This window comes from Euleptes europaea, chromosome 2, assembly GCF_029931775.1.
Source record: "Euleptes europaea isolate rEulEur1 chromosome 2, rEulEur1.hap1, whole genome shotgun sequence".
Lineage (NCBI taxonomy): Eukaryota > Metazoa > Chordata > Lepidosauria > Squamata > Sphaerodactylidae > Euleptes > Euleptes europaea.
This window is the reverse complement of record NC_079313.1, coordinates 139657575-139681478: the sequence shown is the minus strand read 5'-3', so window position 1 is coordinate 139681478 and position 23904 is coordinate 139657575. Positions and strand designations below refer to the sequence as shown.

Below are 23904 nucleotides of genomic sequence, written 5' to 3'. Positions count from 1 at the left end.
GCTTTGATGTAGCTGTGAATCTGACTGTTTCTCTGCATACGAAGCACACAAATACCTCTCTGGTCTCTGCATTGGCTCACCTTCAGAGGTACACTGCTTCTGAGCAGGGAGGCTCCATTTTCATCCTCTTGCGCTTCTTCTTTCTTCCTGCTTGTTTAGAGCCGCTAACAGCTGCTTTAAGGCAAACTACACTTTAGTTTGTGTGTGTGTGTGGGGGGGTGTTCCTCATTTCCCTTTCCAGCACCTCAGTGAGGTGAATTCGGCTGAGTGATTCACTGGCCCAGGCTCAGGTTGTTTCCAGACCAGGGTGGGGGGCAGTTAGGGTTGCCAACCTCCAGGCACTACCTGGCGATCTCCTGCTATTACAACTGATCTCCAGCCAATAGAGATCCGTTCCCCTGGAGAAAATGGCCACTGTGGCAATTGGACTCTATGGCATTGAAGTCCCTCCCCTCCCCAAACCCCGCCCACCTTAGGCTCCACCCCAAAAACCTCCCACCGGTGGCGAAGAGGGACCTGGCAACCCTATAAACTGATCTCTATTGGTTAGAGATCCGTTGTAATAGCAGGAAATCTCCAGCTACTACCTGGAGGTTGGCAACCCTAAATGACACTATGGTATATTTCTTATAATTAAAAAAAAACCTTGGCAAAAAGCCTGCCAATGGTGGCATGTAGAATTGTCAGCTCTGAAGATTTTGGAGGCAGAGCCTGGGGAGGGCTGAGATTGGAGAGGGGAGGGACCTCAGCATGGTATATAGCCATGGAGCCCCACCCTCCCAAGCAGCCATTTCCTCCAGGGGGAACTGATCTCTGTCATCTGGAGATCAGTTGGGATTCCAGGAGATTTCCTGGCTCCACCTGGAGAATGACAACCCCAACTGAGCCTCTCAGATGGCTGCACCTGCCTTGCAGGGGTGTTCTAGTTGTACATGTTCAGCTTGCTGTCGTTATAATCTCTGAATCTTCCAGAAATTCCCCACCTGAGCCAGTCTCCGCCCCCCCCCCCCCCACTCCCATCTCCTTTCTGCAAACACAGTTGTCTCTTTTCCCGTCCCTGGCAAGGCGTACGTGTTGCTCTAACCCCAAGGAAGCGAGGCCTGCTGGAAGAATCACGGAGAGCCCAATCTCTATGCATCTCTCAATTGCAGCAACACGTATAAGATGATTTTCCCAACAATAAATGGCTTGTCTGTGTTATTTAGTCAAGAGCAATTGCCGTCTTAATTGCATATTCTCAAGATAACACCTGCATTGAGTTACTGTAGTATTTATTTTAATGGGCTAATTGATTAATCATTTGAAAGAAGATAGCTAATTAACTAAGGGGCCTTTAATGGGTTGACAGGTCTGATTTTTAATTGTCCAAGAAATGTTTGAAAAAGAACCGCCCCCTGGAATTTAACCCCGAACTGGACAAAATGTGGTCATACACTGAAGACTAAGTTGCTCTTTGTTCTTAGGAGAAAGCTCCACTGGGCCTTTCCAAGAATGAGGGTTGTGGGGTGGGGGGGAATGCCCTCCCCCACTCCTGGGCTTTTGCCCATGGCTCAAAGTGCCAAAATCTGCCCATGAAGTCTTCTTATAGCATGCCTATAGGGTTGCCAACCTCCAGGTAGGGCCTGGAGATCTCCTGGAATTACAACTGATCTCCAAACAACAGAGATCAGGTCCTCTGGGGAGGATGGCTGCTTTGGAAGGTGGGCTCTATGGGATGATGCCCCATTGAGGGCCGTCCCCTGGCTCCACCTAGGGTTGTCAGCCTTCAGATGGGGCCTGGAGATCTCCCAGACTTTTAAATGGTCTCGAGACCACAGATATCTGTTCCCCTGAAAAAATTGGCTGCTTCAGAGGGTGGACTCTATGGCATTATACCTATGGTTGCCAGGTCCCTCTTCGCCACCAGTGGGAGGTTTTTGGGGCAGAGCCGGAGGAGGTCGGGGTTTGGGAGGAGAGGGACTTCAATGCCATAGAGTCCAATTGCCAAAATGGCCATTTTCTCCTGGTGAACTGATCTCTATTGGCTGGAGATCTAGGGTTGCCAACCACCAGGTACTAGCTGGAGATCACCCACTATTACAAGTGATCTCCAGCCGACAGAGATCAGTTCCCCTGGAGAAAATGGCCGCTTTGGCAATTGGACTCTATGGCATTGAAGTCCCTCCCCTCCCAAACCCCGCCCTCCTCCGGCTCCACCCAAAAAACCTCCCGCCAGTTGTGAAGAGGGACCTGGCAACCCTATGGAGATCAGTTGTAACAGCAGGCAACCCTAATTATACCCCGCTGAAGTCCGTCCCCTTGCCAAACCCTGCTATCCCCTGGCTCCACCCCCAAAATCTCAAGTTCTTTCCCAACCCAGAGTTGGCAACCCTATGGGATGGTGATAGACATTATTACCTGCTCATGTCTGCTACCATAGAGACACAGGTGCATGGGGCTGTTTGAGAACCAGGCAACCTTTCAAGGACACGCATTTGGGTGGGGGGCAAGGATTTGCAGCTGCCAAGGGGAGAGCTGCAGACTCCCCCCGTTGGCTGCCTGGTGACTCTTTGTCTTTCTCACAGCATTTTTCACAGAGACCCCCCATGACATGACTGCCCGGGTGGGCGAGGACGTGGAGATGGCGTGTTCCTTCCGGGGCAGCGGCTCCCCTTCCTACTCCCTCGAAATCCAGTGGTGGTACGTGCGGACTCACAGAGACTGGACAGACAAGCAGAACTGGGCTTCAAATGAGGTACTGTACCTGCCCGTCTCCCCTGCCTTCCACACCAACACCTCCCTAGGGTTGCCAACCTCCAGGTGGTGGCTGGAGATCTCATGCTGTTACCACTGATCTCCACCCAATAGAGATCAGTTCCCATGGAGAAAATGTCCACTTTGGCAATTGGACTCTATGGCATTGAAGTCCCCTCCCCAAACCCCACCCTCCTCAGGCTCCACCCCAAAAACCTCCCACCAGTGGCAAAGAGGGACCTGGCAACCCTACTTTCTGCCCTTACAAGGGCCGCCAAGGCAGCGAACAATTCCAGGACATTGCCAGGCCCTACCTGGAGGTTGGCAACCCTACAGGCATGCTATAAGAAGACTTCATGGGCAGATTTTGGCACTTCGAACCATGGGCAAAAGTCCAGGAGCAGGGGAGGGCATTCCCTCCGCCCCGCAGCCTTCATTCTTGGAAAGGCCCAATGGGTCTTTCTCCTAAGAACAAAGGGGCCACTGGACTTGAATCTTCTCTTCTGCTGCAGACCAACACGGCTACACCTTCTGAAATAATGTTCATTAAAAAATCCATATTTGTAGAATTATTTTTAAAAAGCCGTGATCTGGTGTCATTTCCTTGCAGACCATGCGTGTGGGGGATGAAACCACCGGCATACAACAAATATATCTCCCCCCGACCCCTTTCCACTACAGCCCTCTGTCAGGGAGTCTTCTTGGGCTTCTGCTGCATGGAGCTCAGGTCTGAATCCATGCCAGGAAGAGCTGAGAACTGCGGCTCTGGGTCAGGGGGAGAGCTCATCTAGGTCAGAAGCCCCAGGGGAGGATTGGCACCGAGGCCTGATGGGAGAATCCTGCAGCAGCTGATCTGTGCAAGTCTGCAGTCTCTGCACACGGAGAGGATGCTTTGGCCTCCCTTGGGAAAGCATGAGAGGTTTCTCAGCTAAGGGTGGGGGGAGGACACAGTGTCCGCCTAGCTTTCCTTCCCACCCTGTGTGGGGCAGCTTCCCCCCCCCACTTGCCTGCTTGCCTGCCAGGTAGGGATGCCAGCCTCCAGGTGGGACCTGGAGATCCCCCAGAATTGCAGCTCACCTCCAGACTACAGTGGTCAGTTCCCCTGGAGAAAATGGCTGCTTTGGAGGGTGGAATCTATGGCATTGTACCCCACTGAGGTCCCTGTCCCTCACAGGCTGCATCCCCAAATCTCCAGGAGTTTCCAAACCCTTACTCCATGCCCAGAAGGTGGCCAAGATGCTCTCTCTCTCTCTCTCTCTCTCTCTCTCTCTCTCTCTCTCTCTCTCTCTCTCTCTCTCTCTCTCTCTCTCTCTCTCTCTCTCTCTCTCTCTCTCTCTCTCTCTCTCTCTCTCTCTCTCTCATGATCTGCCAAAGGTCATAGAATCAGCATTGCTGACAGATGGCCATCTAGCCTCTTCTGTTTGTACTGCATGTATGCAAAGGTTTACAGCAAGGGACCCCAACCTTTTTGCGTCTCTGGGCACCTTTGGAATCCTGGCACAGGGTGGTGGGCGCTACTGCAAAATGACCACCATGGGTGGCAGAGTCCCCTCCCCCAACACAGAGGAAGTCCAAGCGCAGGTGACAAGAGGAGTGTTTTTTTTAAAAAATACACTGGGAAAGATGAATGAAATAAAGAATAAAGCTAACATTGTGGAGGCAGCTGCTGCCAAAACAATGGTTATTTTAATCTGCACAGCCAATCAGATCTCCAGTGGCCAATCAGAAGCCATGCTGGACAGGAACCTCATTCACTTTCTGAAAAATACTTGGTGGGCTCCAGGGGGGAGGAGGAGGAGGAGTTGGTTTTATACCCCAATTTTCTCTTCATTTAAGGAGTCTCAAATCGGCCCATAATCACCTTCCATTCCTGTCCCCACAACAGACACCTTGTGAAGGAACATAAGAACATAAGGGAGGGGCCGTGGCTCAGTGGTAGAGCCTCTGCTTGGCATGCAGAAGGTCCCAGGTTCAATCCCTGGCATCTCCAGCTAAAGGGACTAGGCAGGAAGGTGATGTGAAAGACCCCTGCCTGAGTCCCTGGAGAACCGCTGCCAGTCTGAGTAGACAATACTGACTTTCCTGGACCAGGGGTCTGATTCAGTATAAGGCAGCTTCAGGTGTTAATGTGTTCCAGATAAAGGACATGGAGTAGGCTGGAAGGAAGATACCAGTGTAGGAGCCTGGTGGTGGGGAGAGGAGGGGAGGGGGCCCTGGGCACTTTCTGCCCAGGGCCCTCCAAAACCTGCAAGTGGACCTGAGACCCACGGCCCCTCCAATCTTGCATCTTGTTTCACGCAGTGGCCCAACCGAGGGTCCTGGAATGCCCATAAGCAGGGCACAGAAGCCAAGGTGTCCACCTCATCACATCGCACATGGCTGCACATGAAGCTGCCATCTACTGAGTCAGACCACTGGTCCATCACGGTCAGTACTGTCTGCTCAGACTGACAGCTGTTCTCCATGTTCCTGGGGAGAGGTCTCTCACACTGCCCACCACTTGGTCCTCTGAACTGGAGATGCCGTGGGTGGAACCTGGGGTCTTCTTCCACTGAGCCACAGCCCCTCCCTGAAAGAGAGGGGGCCAATGGGTACCAATTTACACAGATGCTGCATTGCTGAGAGCAGATATGTGCGACAAACCTTTATCTCTCTTTATACCAGTTTCTGTGCTGAAGCTTCCCCCAAAGAATCTGGCAACTGCCGTGTTGTGAGGGTGCTGGGAGTTCTCTGCTGGAGCTCCCCGGGCCTTTTCTCAGAACCACAGCTCCCTGCGGAGAAGGAATATGAAACTAGGATAACGAATTGCTTTGACTCTGGCAGAAGCGTTCCGAGGGTTCAGCCCCCATCGCCAGATGCACGGAAGCAGGCTGTGAAGGAGAGAGTTATGCATGCTTCGTGGTTAAAAACTGCCTCAAGAAGATGAGAATTGCAGGCAGCAAGAAGAACGCATTCTGAGAACTGGGGCACAGAACAATGTTGGCGTTGAATAGCCAAAAGGGAAGGGATAAACTTTCCCTTGCTTGTTAGATGACGAAGGCTCCTACCCATGTTTCAGAAGGGTACCCGTCCTGGTCTGCAGTGGAAAAGCTAGATTCAAGTCCAGCAGCACCTTGGACAGCAACAAGATTTTCAGGGCAGGAGATGATTACATTTTGCAGTGTACCTCTGCATCCTGAGTCTCTCCTTTGCAACACCCCTCCCACTTTCAGATGGGGATGTAAGGATGCAGGAGGAAGAAGAAGGAGGAGGAGGAGGAGGAGGAGGAGGAGTTGGTTTTTATATGCCAACTTTCTCTACCACATAAGGGAGTCTCAAACCGGCTTACAATCACCTTCCCTTCCCCTCCCCACAACAGGCACCCTGAGAGGTAGGTGGGGCTGAGAGAGCTGTAACTAGCCCAAGGTCACCCAACTGGCTTCATGTGTAGGAGTGGGGGAACAAATCCAGTTCACCAGATTAGCCTCCACCACTCATGTAGAGGAGTGGGGAATCAAACCCGGTTCTCCAGATCAGAGTCCACCGCTCCAAACCACCACTCTTAACCACTACACCACGCTGGCTCTCCATTCGAACTCGTATCTGATGAAGGGAGCTTTGGCTCTTGAAAGCCCATGTCCTGACAACCTTCTTGGTCTCTAAGGTGCTCCTGGAGTCAAATCTAGCTGTTCCAGGACAAACCAGCCTGGCTTCCCTCTGAAACGATCTTGAAGTCTGTTTCAGAGGTGAGCCATGTTGGCCGGCAGTAGAACAACTAGATTCGAGTCCAGTAGCACCTCAGAGACCAAGGTTTTTTTTAGATTGTGTGCACTTTTAAGAGTCAAAGCTTCCTTTGTCAGTTCCCTTCCTACTTGTATCTGACAGATTTGACTCTCAAAAGCTTCCACCCCAAAACGTGTGTTGGTCTCTAAGGTGCTACTGAACTCAAACTTCCCTCGTCTAGCCATGGTGATTATTCAAGTGCAGAGAATCACCGTCTGACTAATGAATTAGCTTCTTTAAGCCTGTAAGCAGACTGGCGTTGACTACCATTGCCACTGCATGTGTGTGTTAAAAGCTGTCAAGTCGCTTCTGACTCATGGCGACCCTATGAATCAATGTCCTCCAAATGCCCTATCTTTGACAGCCTTGCTTAGATCTTGCAAATTGAGGGCCATGGCCGCCTTTACTGAGTCAATCCATCTTTTATTGGGTCTTCCTCTTTTCCTGCTGCCCTCAACATTTCCTAGCATGACTGTCTTTTCCAGTGACTCTTGTCTTCTCATAATGTGACCAAAATACGATAACCTCAGTTTAGTGGTTTTAGTAGCCACTGCATGCAAGCATGGAACAGGATATTGTGCCCAGGATCTGGCACTCAGAAAAGTTCAGCTTTCTATCGAGCCTTCACGGTGTGGCACATTCCCTCTGTCACCCGCCCTTCTCCCAGTTACAGTATCTCTTCTCACAAGGGCTTTGGGGAAGAACCTGAACATGTATGGCTAGATGAGAGGGAGGGCACCTTGGTCATCTTCTGGGCATGGAGTAGGGGTCACTGGCGGCTTTGGGGGAGGTAGTTGTGAATTTCCTACATTGTGCAGGGGGTTGGACTAGATGACCCTGGTGAGCCCTTCCAACTCTATGATTCTATTCTATGATTCTATCTCAGTGAGGATGGACATCTTTGGATCAGAACTGGGTCTGGTGAGCAGAGCTGGCTGTTATCTAGGGCACACTTTCAGTTTGGGATCTACTTGTGCAAAAGAAGCACATGTATGCACATTTTGCTGTGCATAGTGTATTTGGCTTTTCTTGGCATGGCGTGGGCCCTAAATGGCAGCCCCGTGCTGCCAGCTGGGCATTCTGCATGTAGGTTTATGGGAGATGAGGGCCATGGGGTTAGCTCCCTCTCCCCACATTTCCCAGCCTCAGTGCCTCCACCTGGGGAAGCCCAGGGGGACATCGGAGAGCATCCCAAGGCAGCACTTGCACATGTGTTTTTTAAAAGAGAATTTTTTCTAACCTCATACGTTTGTTTTTATTAATGCATTTATTGATTTTAAAGTAAACATTAAACAAGAGAGCTAACACCGTGCCTTAAGAGAAAAGGAACAAGCAATAGCCAGTAATCACGTCCTTTTAGGGGCTTCTGCTGTGGGGCATGTTGCTCTTGTTCTTGCTTGGAATGCCTCCTTCTGGAAAAGAGGGACATTAATGGCACAGCCGGGCAATGCACTACCTGCTCTTGTAAGGGAGGGGTCTCTGGCCCTCCTGCCCTGTCCCTTGCATGTGCCTGCCCCACCCGAGACGTCTGCCAGACATTCTTGTGCGGCTGTAATATTGGAAGAAGATCTGTCAGCATCACTAGGCCCAAAGAGTGTGATTTATATCAAAGCCCAGCCATCCGCTCATGATGTGAAGAAGAAGAAGAGTTGGTTTTTATATGCCGACTTTCTCTACCACTTGAGGGAGACTCAAACCAGCTTACAATCACCTTCCCCTCCCCGCAACAGGCACCTTGTGAGGTAGGTGGGGCTGAGAGAGCTCTAACAGAGCTGTGACTTGCCCAAGGTCACCCAGCTGGCTTTGTGTATAGAAGTGGGGAAACAAATCCAGTTCACCAGATTAGCCTATGCTGCTCATGTGGAGGAGAGGGGAATCAAACCCAGTTCTCCAGATCAGAGTCCACTGCTCCAAACCACCACTCTTAACCACGGCACCACGCTGGCTCCCCCAGCGCATAGGAATTGGAGCACATACTCCCTAGTGGCACATGTCCCCCCCCCTCATGCACAAATGCCCAAGGAGGTCGGGGACAAGGGGACTGCGTGGAGACAGAATCAGCCTCCCTGCCAAGCTTAAGCAGAAGACTAGGGGGAGCATCACCTGACCAAGGCTGGGGGCACGATCCACCAGGAAAGCCTTCTATACAAAAACCTTTAGAAATGTGCAAGATCCAAGTGGTTGGATGAAATGCATCAGTGTCTTGCCTTCTCCCCACAACTTGAGCTTGGTGGGGAGGAGTTCCCAGCTGCAGGTTTGGCTTTCATAACCTGAAGCACAAAGGTCACCTCTGGAGACCGCTTATGCCTCTGCCATCCGGAATGAACAGCACTGATGCAAAGTGAAAGACTTGTCGTTTGGGATGTTGTGGGGGGTGGGTGTGTTTTCCCCTAATGTAGTGTATTTTTATCCTCCACTCCTTCCAAGGGCCACAGAGCGGCTTTCATGGTTCGCCTTTATCCACATCGCAGCCCTGCAAGGTAGGCTAAGCTGAGGGAGAGTGACTGGCCCAAGATCACCCTACAAGTTTGCTTTTGGGCTGACTCTGCTTCTTTGAGTTCTGGATGCAGCCCTGAGTGGACTAGCTGTTGCCTGCAGCTGCCTCCTGTCCTGCTTCACCCTCTCCCTAGGGAAGCACCCTTTCACGAGGACACCCAAACCTTCTGGGAGCACTTTCTCTTCCCAAGGAAGCTGGCCCAGCCAAGGTTCTCCTGGAGGAAGGAGGAGAGGACCAGTTGTCCTCATTCACCTTCCAGGGTTGCGGTGGAAAAAGTAGTTCCAGAAGGCAGCTGTGTTTGTCTGCATTAGAACAGCTGGATTTAAGTCCAAGAGCACCTTAGAGACCAATAAGATTTGGGAGAGTCGAAGCTCCTTCGTCAGATCCCTTCATATCTGATAAAGAAAGCTTTGACTCTCAAAAGTTCATACCCCAAAAATATGGTTGGTCTCTAAGGTGTTGTGTGTGTTAAGTGCTGTCAAATCATTTCTGACTCCTGGCGACCCTATGAATGAAAGTCCTCCAAAATGTCCTATTTTTGACAGCCTTGCTCAGCTCTTGCAAATTGAGGGCTGTGGCTTCCTTTATTGAATCAATCCATCTCTTGTTGGGTCTTCCTCTTTTCCTGCTGCCCTCTAAGGTGTTACTGGACTTGAATCCAGGGCCGGATCTGTATTTTTTTGAAGGGGGGCAAAAGTACAAAATGGCACGCCCCCCATATATTATATACAGCCTGCCAGTCAGGGATGCCTATAATAAAAACACCCCACAAGTAGAAAGCATGCACCTCATCTAGTGGGTAGGGCTAGAACCTTGCTCTGACATGCTAACTTTTTATTTGCAAGTTTTTAAAATAAGGAAACACAAATTCTGAAAACTTAAATGTTGCACTGCAGCAGTTCTGCCGCCCCCTCTCTGCCTGCCACCTGGGGCAGCTGCTCCCCCTACCTCCCCTATAGATCCAGCCCTAGAATAATAGAATCATAGAGTTGGAAGGGACCACCAGGGTCATCTAGTCCAACCCCCTACACAATGCAGGAAATTCACAACTACCTCCCCACCCCATGCCCCCAGTGACCTTTACTCCATGCCCAGAAGATGGCCAGGATGCCTTCCCTCTCATGATCTGCCTAAGGTCATAGAATCAGCATTGCTGACAGATGGCCATCTAACCTCTTATTAAAAACCTCCAGGGAAGGAGAGTTCACCACCTCCCAACCGCTCGAACTGTTAGAAAATTCTTCCTAATGTCTAGATGGAAACTCTTTTGATTTAATTTTCAACCCATTGGTTCTGGTCAGACCTTCTGGAGCAACAGAAAACAACTCGTCAACCTCCTCTATGTGACAGCCCTTCAAGTACTTGAAGATGGTTATCATATCCCTTCTCAGCCTTCTCCTCTCCAGGCTAAACATACCCAGCTCCTTCAACCTTTCCTCATAGGACTTGGTCTCCAGACCCCTCACCATCTTAGTTGCCCTCCTCTGGACACGTTCCAGCTTGTCTACATCTTTCTTAAATTGTGGGGCCCAAAACTGAACACAATATAGGTGAGGTCTAACCAGAGCAGAGCAAAGCGATACCACCCTGTTTGAATCTAGGTAGAAAAAGCAGGCGCAGCAGCCCTGGAGGCATCGTGGCTGAAATAGGGAGCATCTTCTGGCCACATCTCACCAGGGCGATTGTCTTTAGGGCCCTCCATGGCTTTTGTTAGCCCGCCTTGGGAGGATCGTTCGAGTGGTATGCGAAGCTCTTAAAAGGCTTGAAATCTGCTATTCATAGGCTAAGTGTTAGTACAAGAAATTGGACTCTGCGAGTGTGTAGGAACCATTTCTCTCTCCCTTAAACCATTTTTGTCGTCTCTCCCCCACGTCCTTCCCTGCCGTTGTTTTCATAGCTCGAAGCTCTTGCCTCCCTAAATCTCTTCCCTCCCTCCCCATAAATCCCTCTTTCCCTCCCAGCTCAGTGTCTGCCTTTGAAGACTGCATTAAAGGCCAAGGTGTGAATTAGTTTGATGGGGTTTCTCGCCCCCTTCCCTTTTTCTCCAAGCTGAACTAATGGGTTCTTTCCTCTCTCTCCTCTCCCTCCTCTTCCCCTCCATTCCCGACAGCTAAAAGCATCTCCACAGGAAGAAGCAGGGAAGGACGCGACGAAAATAAGCGTGAGTTTTTCTGTAATGACTTCTTGGGAAGATTTTAAATCAAGGGCACAGCTGCACCTTTCTTCTGCTGTGGTTGGGAGTGTCGCAAACCCGACGAGAGGAAAAGTGCCAGGTGGGGCGCTTGGGAAGTTCGGAGCTAGAACCTCTGAGCCGACTTTCACGGACTGACAATTGCGTCAAGGAAACTGGTGCTTGTACTTTTCAGGGGGGGGGCTATGAGCCCTTGGAGGGCCTTCTTCTGAGTCAGACCCAGGAGTGGACAGGGCAGCAAAGACGGGTCAATTGCCTGGGACCCAGACAAGCTGCGTGGGTGACCTAGGTAGGGTTGCCAAATCAACTGTACAGCACGCTAACGTTTGTGTACCGAACCTCCAAGTGGTAGCTGGAGATTTCCTGGGATTACAACTTATCTCCAGGCCACTTTGGAAGGTGGACTCTATGGCATTATACCCCACTGAAGTCCCTCCCCTCCAGAAACCAGCCTCCTCAGTCTCCACCTCCAAAATCTCCAGGTATTTTCCAACCCAGAGCTGGCAACCCTAGGCCTCAGTTTGCCAATTCTGGGTATGGTAATTCCTGAAGATTTGGTGGTGGAGCCTGGGGAAGTTGGGGTTTGGGGAAGGAAGGAACCCTGGTGAGGTATAATGCCGTAGAGTCCCTCCTCCAAAATATCTGACGAAGGGAGCTTTAACTCTCGAAAGTTTATACCCCAGAAATCTTGCTGGTCTCTAAGGTGCTCCTGGACTCAGATCTAGCTGTTCTACTGCAGACCAACATGGCTCACCCTCTGAAACCATTTTCTCCAGGGGAACTGATATCTGTTGTCTGGAGATCAATTGTAATTCTGGGAGAGCTCCAGGCCCCACCTGGAGGTTGGAAGCCCTAGGCCCCATGCAGCCCTACTTTTATTTACTTTTTTACTGAGAGTTTGGAAGGGACCCCCAGGGTCATCTGGTCCAACCCCCTGCCAACCCAGGAACTGCAGCTATACCATCCCCAACAAGTAGGTATTCCATCAATACTTAAAAACACTCCAGTGACCAAGAAGCAACCACCTAGCCAGGGAGACTCTTCCAGTGTCAATCGCACCTCGCCATCAGGATGCTCTTCCTCAAACTGAGGACAGTGGGTTTGGGGAGGGGAGGGACCTCAGCAGTGCCATCTTCCTTGAAAGACCCACAGGCAGGGGCACAGAACCCAACTGGCGTTTAGGATACACTGCCTCTGAACATGGAGGTTCTCTTCAGTCACCATGGTTAACAGCCTCTGGTAGACCTCTCCCCTATTAATTAGTCTGCTCCGCTTTTAAAGCCCTCTAGACTATTTATTTATTGATTTCAAACATTTATTAGCCACCTTTCTTCCTCAAAGCGGTTTACAATATAAATAAAAGGCATAAAATAGAGTACATAAAAATACATAAAACCAAGATTTAAAAACACAATTTAGGACTGCTTTAATCAAATGCCATCCTAAATAAAACCAACTTCAGCTGCCTCCTAAAGATCAACAGTGAGGAGGCCAGGTACACCTCCCCGGGGAGGTTGTTCCAGAATCGTGGGGCTGCCGCTGAAAAGGCCCTCTCTCATGTAGCCACCAAACTAGCTTCTTTGATTGATGGGACAGTCAAGAGGGGCCCTCTCCCTGTGATCTTAATTCCCAGGCAGGAACATCTGGGAGAAGACGGCCCTTCAAACTAGCGGCCATCACTACAACCCATGACAGAGAAGTCCACAATCTAATTAAGTACGCTTTGAATGACGATTTTGTCTGTCTTGAATGTTCTCATACCTGGGTGAAGTGAACGAAATGGATGAGATTTGGCATCTCCAAACCCTGGGGATGGGAAACATCTCTCTTTGCCGTCAATCAGAAGTGACAGAACAATAGTTTGGCTGCCCCATAGTGGGTGGAAAGTGCCGTCAAGTTGTGGCTGGCTTATGGCAACGCCTCAAAGTTTGCAAGGAAAGAGAAGAACAGGGGTGGTTTGCTATTGCCTGCCTCTGCGTTGTGACCCTGGACTTCCTTGATGGTCTCTCATCCAAATACTAGCCAGGGCCGGCCCTGCTTAGCTTCCAAAATCTGGTGAGATCAGGCTAGCCTGGGCAATCCGGGACATGGCAGATGAACAGAGATGGTTTGCCACTGCCTGTCTCTGAGTAGCGACCCTGGACTTCCTTGGTAGTCTCCCATCCAATTGCTAACCAGGGCCAGCCCAGCTTAGCTTCCGAAATCCGGTGAGATTGGGCTAGTCTGGGCTATCCCAAAGCTCTTTGTAACTTCAGCATCAGCGCCATGTGTGGGCTACCAGGAGGGAAGGGACCCAGAGGTATGTGACAGAGCTGGGGTAGATCTAGCAGGACTCAGGTTCAATCCCCGGCATCTCCAGTTAAAAGCACCAGGCAGGCAATCTCCAGCTAGTACCTGGAGGTTGCCAACCCTAAGTATAAGGCATGTTCATTCCTTTCAAGCTGCAGCTCTTCAGGCTTGGTCTGTTGGTCATTTGGAGGCAGGGTTGCCAACCTCCAGGTACTAGCTGGAGATCTCCTGCTATTACAACAGATCTCCAGCCAATAGAGATCAGTTCCCCTGAAGAAATTGGCCACTTTGGCAATTGGACTCTATGGCAGTGAAATCTCTTCCCTCACAAACCCCGCCCTCCACAGGCTCCACCCCAAAAACTCTCACCGGTAGCGAAGAGGGACCTGGCAACCCTATTTGGAGGGCAAACTGGGGTTGCTGGAGGGCATCTCAGAGGGCATTGCTCCAGAAGTGTGCCAAGGTGGCCTTTTTATTGGATTGAGTGGAAGCTGCCCCACCTCCCATTGCTCATTTCGTTTCTTTCTGCAACAAGAGCTGGAAACGGAAACTTCTCACGTGGGCTGCAGCTCCCGTTGCGGTTTTGCTTCCAGCTTAACAAGTCTACATTTATAAAGGCAGGGACGCAGTCAGCTGCTGTGGTGGTTAAATGTCCTAGAGGGTAGCACCGGGGGCCTGCTGGATCCATGGCTGTTTTTTACCGCCTGCAACCCTCTGATAAATTGCAGCCAAGCCCTTTGCCAGCACAAGGACAGGGCGAGAAATAAATCACTTGGGCCAAGGATTTCTGCCTTTCCTTTGACTTCCAGTTATGCTGACAGATGGGCCTGTTGGAGGTCAGGAGACCCTCCGTAAAACTCTCTTCAGGAGGGCCCTGGGCTCAGCAAACCAGCATTTGCTGGACTGAGCTGCTCGCCCTCCTGCCTGAAGTCTCTTTCAAGGGTTGCCAGGTCCGGGTTGGCAAATTCCTGGAAGTTTTGGGGTTAGGGTTGCCAACCTCCAGGTAGTAGCTGGAGATCTCCCACTATTACAACTGATCTGCAGGTGACCTGGAGAAAATGGCCGCTTTGGCAATTGGACTTTATGGCATTGAAGCCTCTCCCCTCCCAAAACCCCACCTTCCTCAGGCTCTGCCTCAAAAATCTCCAGGTATTTCCCAACCTGGAGCTGGCAACCCTACTTGGGGTGGATCCTGGGGAGGGCAGGGTTTGGGCAGGCAAGAGACCTCAGCAGGGTATAATACCATAGACGCCACCTTTCAAAGTAGCTGTTTTCTCCAGGGGAACTAATCTCTATTCTGGAGATAAGTTATAATTCCAGATCTATAGGCCTCCCCTGGCAATTGGCAACCCTATTTTGTTCCCAGGAAACCCAAGCATTTCTGGCATTTCCTTCTGGCTTTTATTTGGTTGGTTGCCTTCCTCCCCTGGCAGCAGTCTCCCCTCTTCCTAGGGTTGCCAGGTCCCTCTTCGCCACCGGTGGGAGGTTTTTGGGGTGGAGCCTGAGGAGGGTGGGGTTTGGGGAGAGGAGGGACTTCAATGCCATAGAGTCCAATTGCCAAAGCGGCCATTTTCTCCGGGGGAACTGATCTCTATCAGCTGGAGATCAGTTGTATTAGCAGGAGATCTCCAGCTAGTACCTGGAGGTTGGCAACCCTACTCAAGGAATGCCTCCCGTCCTCTGTCATCCAGGGCGGCTGTGCCAAGGACACGCCTGTCAGCCCAGGAAATATCTTCTTTGATTTTGCCCAGCATCTAAAGAGCAACTTTCCACTAAGGAGGCGATAATCTAATTTGCCCGGCGGATTAGAATTCCAAACCCATTTAGGCTCTCGTGAACGGAATGAGGAGCCGCACTAATTACTTAAATAAAATGGATGTTCTTGGACTCCCACGGCTCTTCTCCCCCCCCACCCCCCCTTTCCTTGGCCTGCCTGTCTCCTGTGCCCAAGCTGTTCCTCTCCAATGGGGGATGGGGGGGCGTCGCTTTCTCAATTATCTTCTGGCTCATTATGGCAGAAGGTTTCGCCTGTGATAAAAATAGAATAATATTTAAAAAGCACTTATTCTAATTGCCATGCCTCTGACATAGTGTCATTCTAATAAAGCTCACCAGGTGTAGAGTCCCCCAGTGGGCGAGAGATATGGTTACCAACCTCCAGCTGGGCCCTGGAGTACTCCTGGAATTGTAACTGATCTCCTGTCTACAGAGATCAGTTCCCCTCTAGACAATGGAGCTTGGGAGGGTTCCCATCACCACTGAGCCCCCGGTCTTCCCCAGACTCTGCCCTCCTCAGGTATCACCCCCAAATTTCCAGGAATTTCCCAAGCCAGAGATAGCATCCCTAGAGTATGCATTTGTAAGGATCTCCCTATGGTTGCCAGGTCCTTCTTCACCACCGGTGGGAGGTTTTTTTTGGGCGGAGCCTGAGGAGGAAGGGGTTTGGGGAGGGGAGGGACTTTGATGCCATAGAGTCCAATTGCCAAGGTGGCCATTTTCTCCAGGTGAACTGATCTCTATAGGCTGGAGATTGGCAACCTGGAGGTTGGCAACCCTAGCCCCAGGAACTCCCACAATCACTCCTGCCACAAGAACAGAGCAGTTGGCCAGCAAGGGTTGCCAGCCTCCAGGTAGTGGCTGGAGATCTCCCGCTATTACAACTGATCCCAGGTGACAGAGATCAGTTCACCTGGAGAAAAGGGCCGCTTTGGCAATTGGACTCTATGGCATTGAAGTCCCTCCCCTCTCCAAATCCTGCCCTCCTCAGGATCCGCCCCCCCCCAAAAAAAAATCTCCAGGAACCTTCTGCATGCTACAGGTCCACTGCACACGCACCTTCTGCATGCTAAGCAGATGCTCTTCCACTGAGCTACGGCCCTTGGCAGCCTTGTGGGAAGTTCTGCACAATCCCATTTGCAAAGAAGGTGAAATGTGCAAGAGCAAGAGCCCTCAAGCAGGATCCAGCTGTCTCGGAAAATGCGCCTTCTACTGTGACAAATCTCTTTATCTTAATGGGGTCCAAATGAGCAAAAATGGAGCTACTGATAAAAATGGTCAAATGACGCTAGTTTTCTCCTGTTCCTGTCTTCCTCAGCGGCATTACTCAAGGAAACCCCCACCCCTCCTCAAGACTTACTCAATGCTTCTGCTTCAAATAAAATTGGGGGGGGGGGGAGGCAGTGCTGGAGATGCCGAGAGGCCTGCTCAAGAGAAAACGCTCCAGTCAATAGCCTTTCTTCTAAAAAATGCTCCACTCAACATTTAACCAGCCTTTTTTAAAAACAAAAAAGAGTGGAGTTTAAAGAAGCATGGGGGGTCTCCATAGGGGTACCTGCCAAATGGGACCTGCATGTGTCTAGAGGCTGGCTTTTGTGCCCCACATAATCAGGAAAGACAAGAAGGTAGGAGTTTAACCCTTCTAGATCCCCACACATTTCACATACGGCTTCCTCAGGAGATCTTCTGTAGAGATTTCTCAGCTCTACAGTTGTCAGGTCCCTCTTCGCCACTGGCGGAGGTTTTGGGGGTGAAGCCTGAGGAGGGCGGGGCTTGGGGAGGGGAGGGACTTCAATGCCATAGAGTCCAATGGCCAAAGCGGCCATTTTCTCCAGGGGAACTGATCTCTATTGGCTGGAGATCAGTTGTAATAGCAGGAGATCTCCAGCTAGTACCTGGAGGTTCAGCAAACTAGAAACAGCACTTCACGAAGCTAGACACAATGATTATATAGAAGTGGTATTTAATAACATATCCACCACTGATAGTGTGTAGGCAAAACCATGTGTTGTTAATTATTGCCTTAAAAGTAACGCCGAAGAGAGGACTATGCCTTGTTACAAAAAAAAATAACAGTATAGGTAAGTCCATGAAAGGGGGTGCCAACTTCCCTTTCTTCCACGGATATGCTTCTTGAGAGTAGTAATTCAGTAGTACAGTTGTTCTCAACAAAAGCCCGGTGATCTTTCTGTTTCGGCGATTGACGCCTTCTTCAGGGACCAACGCTGGCTGTTATTAACAATCTTTGCATTGGCCAGTACCTGGAGGTTGGCAACCCTACTCAGCTCCCACCTTGAAGATCCCCTGACAAAGCCGTATGCGAAACGAGTATGGATCTAGAAATGATACATAAGCTCACTACCTTGCACCTGGTTCTTCTTCTCCATCCTGCCTACCGGTGCGGCCTCATTTCCCCCACATAATCAGCAACACTCCCGTTTTGGAAAAGAAGAGCTCAGTTCCGGCTCCACGTGGCCTTTAATGGCCTCCAGAGAAAGACGCGGCAGGCCCAGCACCTCCACAGTGATCAGGAGCCCATGAATTCTTTCCGAGGGTGAAATTAACTTTCGTGCCAATTGCCATGAAAAGCTGTTGGTGTCCCCTAAGACCCATTTCTGAGCTCAATACAGTTTAAGTGGGACTCGGGAACACGGATCTTGTCACTCTAAAGAGAACCCGAAGCTGTAAAAAGAACCGAAGAAGTACCGAGAGAGGGACGCACGAGGGATTGGGTTAAGCCAGCTTCTGAACGATCCTTCCATTTCAAAAGGATATACGATCCATCTGGGAGACCCCTCCACCACTTAAAGGCGCTCAGAAGGCAAAGAAAAAGAGGGAAGCGTAGCTTTGTTCTCAGGTTCAGAAAAACAGGCCTGGCTCCATCCCATCTAGCAGCCCTTCTCGCTCCGATCCAAACAACACCTAATGGCAACTACAGGTCCAACCCGTGGCTTCCGACACCATTTTAGAAGAAAATTTAGCCATCTAAAAAAGGCTGTAAGAGGTTCACTGCATCGTGACCCATCATTCTTTCCCCCCACACCCCACACACCCCATGCACCTTTTCAAGCTCTGAAGCAGCCACGGGTGAGGGGGTTGGAACTGGGGTTGCCAACTGCCAGGTACTAGTTGGAGATCTCCTGCTAAACTGATCTCCAGCCGATAGAGAGAAAGTGGCCGCTTTCCCCTGGAGAAAGTGGCCGCTTTGGCAACTGGACTCTATGGCATTGAAGTCCCTCCCCTCCCCAAACCCTGCTCTCCTCGGGCTTTGCCCCCAAAAGTGGCCGCTTTGGCAACTGGACTCTATGGCATTGAAGTCCCTCCCCTCCCCAAACCCTGCTCTCCTCGGGCTTTGCCCCCAAAAGTGGCCGCTTTGGCAACTGGACTCTATGGCATTGAAGTCCCTCCCCTCCCCAAACCCTGCTCTCCTCGGGCTTTGCCCCCAAAAGTGGCCGCTTTGGCAACTGGACTCTATGGCATTGAAGTCCCTCCCCTCCCCAAACCCTGCTCTCCTCGGGCTTTGCCCCCAAAACCTCCCGCCGGTGGTGAAGTGGGACCTGGAAACCCTAGCTGGAACTGCGGCCACCATAACATGTAGTTTGACCCTCAAACATACATCTCTGTAGTGGTGCTGGCAGACCCTCCAACCAGTACTAAAATTACGTCTCTGACATGAGTGCCCTTCCCCTCATCCCAGAAATGAGAGATCCCAAAATTCGAAGGTTCTTGGAAATCTCAGGTTAATCCAAATATTAAACCTTGCCCTGGCAGCAGCCCTCTTCCCCCCAACAAGGAGGAATATTGTTGTTTGGAAGGTGCCTTTGGTTCATTGAGTGATTCTAGGATGCCCTGGAGCCAAGTCTCAGAATCGCAGATTTGTTGGGCATGGAACGGCTGTTGCCCATGTGCATGCTCAGCCTTCACTCCTCACAGGGAAGGGCGGTCACCACAAAAGGACACAAACGTCTCTGCCACACACCCCACTTGCCTTCCCATTCCCCCTCCCCCTTGAAACCGAGCACTGCTTCAAAGATAACAAGAATATTCCTTTCTGACCCCTGTGATGGAGCATGAAACATCATTCTGCTTTTTCTCCCAGCCTGAATAACTTCAAAACGTTATTAAGGGCCATAAAGTTATCCAGCCCTTTTATAATCCCCTGGCTCAGAGGATCCCGCAGTCTGTGCAGAGAGACGAGCAAAGTAGCATTTCCTTTTATTGGTCCTGAATTTCCCGGCTGTTAATTTCTCTAAGTGACTTCTTGTTCTCCTGTGATGAAGTTAACAGGAGGATCAGATTCTTTCCTGTTCAGTGAACCAGCTAAGAAATGGCGAAAGGGGGCACGGTGGGTGCATGGAGGGGGGCGCACCGCCTGAGGTCTCATGAAAGCCAGAGTCCGAGCAAGTGAGAATCCTATTTCCCTGGGTAGGCAGGGATTCCAGCTGCTGTCCTGCCTCTCCACTGCCCTCCTGGACTTTGGCCGAGCACTTTCCCGAGTTGTCTTTGCCTTTCCTTGAGAGTCTGGTGGGAGAAAAACATTTTCTGGAAAGGCAGAACCACCCAGAGTCCAATTAGAATGAGGAGGATGCAGCCTGACCTTCTTAGCCAGACTGTCCTTCAAGGGATCACCTGCGTCCACCTGTCACTTTTGGTTTTTTGAATCCCTCATCTTGCATGTTAACTGACAAATGTCAGTCCTGATTAAAACTGGTATTTGAGCAAATGCCATAGAGATTTTGCCAAAATACCAGCGCGCCACATGTCGCCGGTGACGCAATGATATCATTTATGGAGCGCGCCAGAAGTAATGTCGTCACATGACCAATGGCCTTGCTGCAACACCCCCCCCCCCCCAGCCTTCCCCCTGCTGCCGGTCAGTCCACCTGCCAGCCAGCTGATTGGTGGAAGGGGACCATGGCTGGGGGTGAGGGATCCCCTACCCCTGGTGGGGGCTTGTGGGCCCTGGATCCAGCAGAGCTGTTCTCATGTTTTTAGTTTCTTGTGGGTTTGGATCCCTGTACTGACATGTTTGGTGGCCGTGGAGTAGTAGTTTTCTTAACCTCAGTACCAAAAATAAGTGACGCCGCCTCTGGTCGGGGTCTTCTAGGCCCAACGATCTTCTGTGTCACTGAAGCAGAACAGCTGACTGCCCTTTGAGTAGGCTTGCCAACCTCCAGGTAGTAGCTGGAGATGGCCTGCTATGACAACTGATCTCCAGCCGATAGAGATCAGTTCACCTGGAGAAAATGGCTGTTTTGGCAATTGGACTCTACGGCACTGAAGTCCCTCCCCTCCCCAAGCCCCGCCCTCCTCAGGCTTCGCACCAAAAACCTCCTACTGGTGGCGAAGAGGGACCTGGCAACCGTACAGCTATTTCCCAACCCGGAGCTGGCAACCCTATCCATTCCTGACAGTGGCGGGTTAGCTCTCTCTCGACTGCTCCATCTCTTCTTGACAGCTAAGACTGCGGCAAGGGCCGTTTCCAAATGGGGCTCTCGTAAATCTGCCCAGTGCTCCCATCCTCCACTGCCATCTTTCCTACTTTCACTCAGCTCTCTAGAAAGGGGGCAGTTTTGCGTGTGACCCCAACCATTACCTAAACACTATAAAACCTCCAGCTAACGAAGGTGGCGGAGGCAGGGAGAAAAACGGCCTTTAACATCCAGTGTGATTATAGGGAGCAGAGCCAGAGGCCTCAGGGTAGGGTAATAAAGCTGATTTATTGACCCGGCCCAATAAGAGCAGCCGCTGCTCCGCTAGTGAGTAAGTCTTAAATTTCATTAGGTGATAAATACTGAGAGCGAATCAATTTGGTAGGAAAGCTAATTAGCTCATGTGATTCTGCATTGATCTTGGAAAACATTGGGTTGGAGAAGGCCCGGGATTTAATCTTCTCCTGATTGAGGGACCTGTGTGTTGAAGGGCCCCTTAATGGTGTCGGCAGGGTCCAAAACCATTCATTAAGAGGGAACGGAGAAGGGAGAAGGATGCATCCTGAGCTAACTTTCTTGAGGGCAGAGCTATTTTTTCAAGGTGGAGAGAGGCCATAACTGTGTCTGTAAGTCACCATGTCGTGCATTTCTGGGTGGATCTGCATGACAGTTTTAGAGAACGACGGGTCCAGACAGGCACAAAACAGGCAATGAGAAATGTCTCACCTCTTAAGGAGAATTGAGCAGTCTCACAGAGAGGGAAAACAGACTCATAGTAAGACAGAGCTGAAGCACATGAGGAGGAGCCACAACCCTCAACACACTTATCCATGCATAGGGTGGCCAACACAGGGTTAGAATCATAGAATCATGGAGTTGGAAGGGACCACCAGGGTCATCTAGTCCAACCCCCTGCACAATGCAGGAAATTCACAACTACCTCCCCCCCACACCCCGTGACCCCTACTACATGCCCAGAAGACGGCCAAGATGCCCTCCCTTTCATGATCTGCCTGAGGTCATAGAATCAGCCTTGCTGACAGATGGCCATCTAGCCTCTGCTTAAAAACCTCCAGGGAAATAAGAGCCCACCACTTCCCGAGGAAGCCTGTTCCACTGAAGAACCGCTCTAACTGTTAGAAAATTCTTCCAAATGTCTAGACGGAAACTCTTTTAATTTCAACCCATTGGTTCTGGTCCGACCTTCTGGGGCAACAGAAAAAAACGCAGCACCCTCCTCTATATGACAGCCCTTCGAGTACTTGAAGATGGTTATCATATCCACTCTCAGTCTTCTCCTCTTCAGGCTAAACATACCCAGCTCCTTCAACCTTTCCTCATAGGACTTGGTCTCCAGACCTCTCACCATCTTTGTTGCCCTCCTCTGGACACGTTGGGAAATACCTGGAGGTTTTAGGGTTGGAGCCTGAGGACGGCGGGGTTTGGGGAGGGGAGGGACTTTAATGGGATATAATGCAACAGAGTCCACCTTCCAAATGGGCCATTTTCTTCAGGTGAACTGACTTCTGTTGCCTGGAGATCAGTTGAAAGCCCAGGACATCTCCAGTCACCACTTGGAATTTGGCAACCCTATCCATACATCTGTTCCAGTTCTGGATGTGTAGGGAGTGGCTGATGTGAGGTGTTGCACGTCACAAACCTGGCAACTAGGGTTGCCAACCTCCAGGTACTTTATGCAAAAAAAAACAGACTATGCCCAAAAAGCAAACTTATCAAAATGAAATCTATTCCTACTATTATACACTATTACATAATATTTACAAGTCAACACTTCCACAAAAACACATTTTGTATGCTATCCACATGCAATGCCTTTCAAATGATACTGTGCACAATGTGAAAAGAATCGTTGAATAAGGAACTGAAGAAGAGCTTCTTGTTTGAGTCCAGCTTTTCCAAGAGCGGGTCCAATTCTTCCAAAGGCGATTGATGAAGGGAGAATTCAAGAGAAAAGGAAATACTGGCATCCTTTTCTCGCGGTGGATTGGACTTTTGTGATTTTAGCGGATCAGATATTAGTGACTGGACAGTGGAAAGGCATTGCATGTGGGTAGCATACAAAATGTGTTTTTGTGGAAGGGTTGACTTGTAAACATTATGTAATAGTCAAATAGTGTATAATAGTAGGAATAGATTTCATTTTGATAAGTTTGTTTTTGGCCATAGTGCTGGTTCAACCTCCAGGTACTAGCTGGAGACCTCCTGCTATTACAGCTGATCTCCAGCCAATAGAGATCAGTTTCCCTGGAGAAAAGGGCCGCTTTGACCATTGGACTACGGCATTGAAGCCCCTCCCCTCCCCAAACCCCACCCTCCTCAGGCTCCGCCCCCAAAACCTCCCACCTGGAAGCTGGCAACCCGAGCGAGTATGACTGTCCGAGTGAAATCTTCCGTGCCCGACTCTCCCCTTGTTCCCTGCAGGTCGTGAAAGTGGTCGGCAGCAACATCTCCCACAAGCTGCGGCTGTCCCGGATCAAGACGACGGACGAAGGGACCTACGAGTGCCGGGTCATCGACTTCAGTGACAGCAAGGCCCGGCACCACAAGGTGAAGGCGTACCTGCGGGTAGAGCCGCTGGAAGAAATCGGCGAGCCCCACCGCCACCCCTCCCCTGCCAGGCACCTGCAGGATACCCAAGGGCTGGGGGGTCAGCTCTCCGACCACAGCAAACTGAGCGGCGCCCACCCCCACCACCAGCACCCCCACCACAAGCCGGGCAAGGAGCTGAAGAAACGGTCGGTGGACGACGCTGCCTGCTCCCTCTAGACTGGCTGGCATCCCGAGCCGTGCTGCTCAACGGCCCGAGGGGGCTTCTCCCTCGTCCGCTCCCCCCTCACAGGCATCCACTCACCCACACGCCCGCCCCACACGGTTGGAAGGGCCACAGCCCTTTGGGGCCTGGTTGCAGCCCGATCCCGGTAAAACGAGGGCCGCCAACTAGAAGCAGCGACGTCCGCATGAATCCCAACCGTGCCCTCCTCTCCAGCCGGCCGTGTAGATACGTCTTTTTAAATGTTCCTTTTATTTTAATGGCCAGTCTTCCCCTGAACGGACCATGAGCTTTTTTTCTTGGACTCCAGGGACACAGTGGAGCCCCTCCGAGACTGCCGTGGACGGAGGAGGCCCAGTTGGCTGATGCCGGCTGCCCCTCCTGACGGTGCCCACGTGGGTGGGAGACGGCAGGAAGATGGCCTCTAGACCCA

General features: G+C 50.9%; 1 protein-coding gene across 1 annotated transcript in view; it reads left to right on the top strand.

The window, feature by feature from the left end:
* VSTM2L (V-set and transmembrane domain containing 2 like) overlaps positions 1 to 23467 on the top strand; it is an 80317-nt gene extending 56850 nt beyond the window's left edge. The window contains exons 2-4 of the mRNA XM_056844484.1: positions 2565 to 2734; positions 11103 to 11153; positions 23123 to 23467. Of these exons, the coding sequence (XP_056700462.1) occupies positions 2565 to 2734; positions 11103 to 11153; positions 23123 to 23467 (566 nt within the window). The remainder of the gene's footprint in view (positions 1 to 2564; positions 2735 to 11102; positions 11154 to 23122) is intronic.
* Positions 23468 to 23904: the final 437 nt, after the last annotated feature.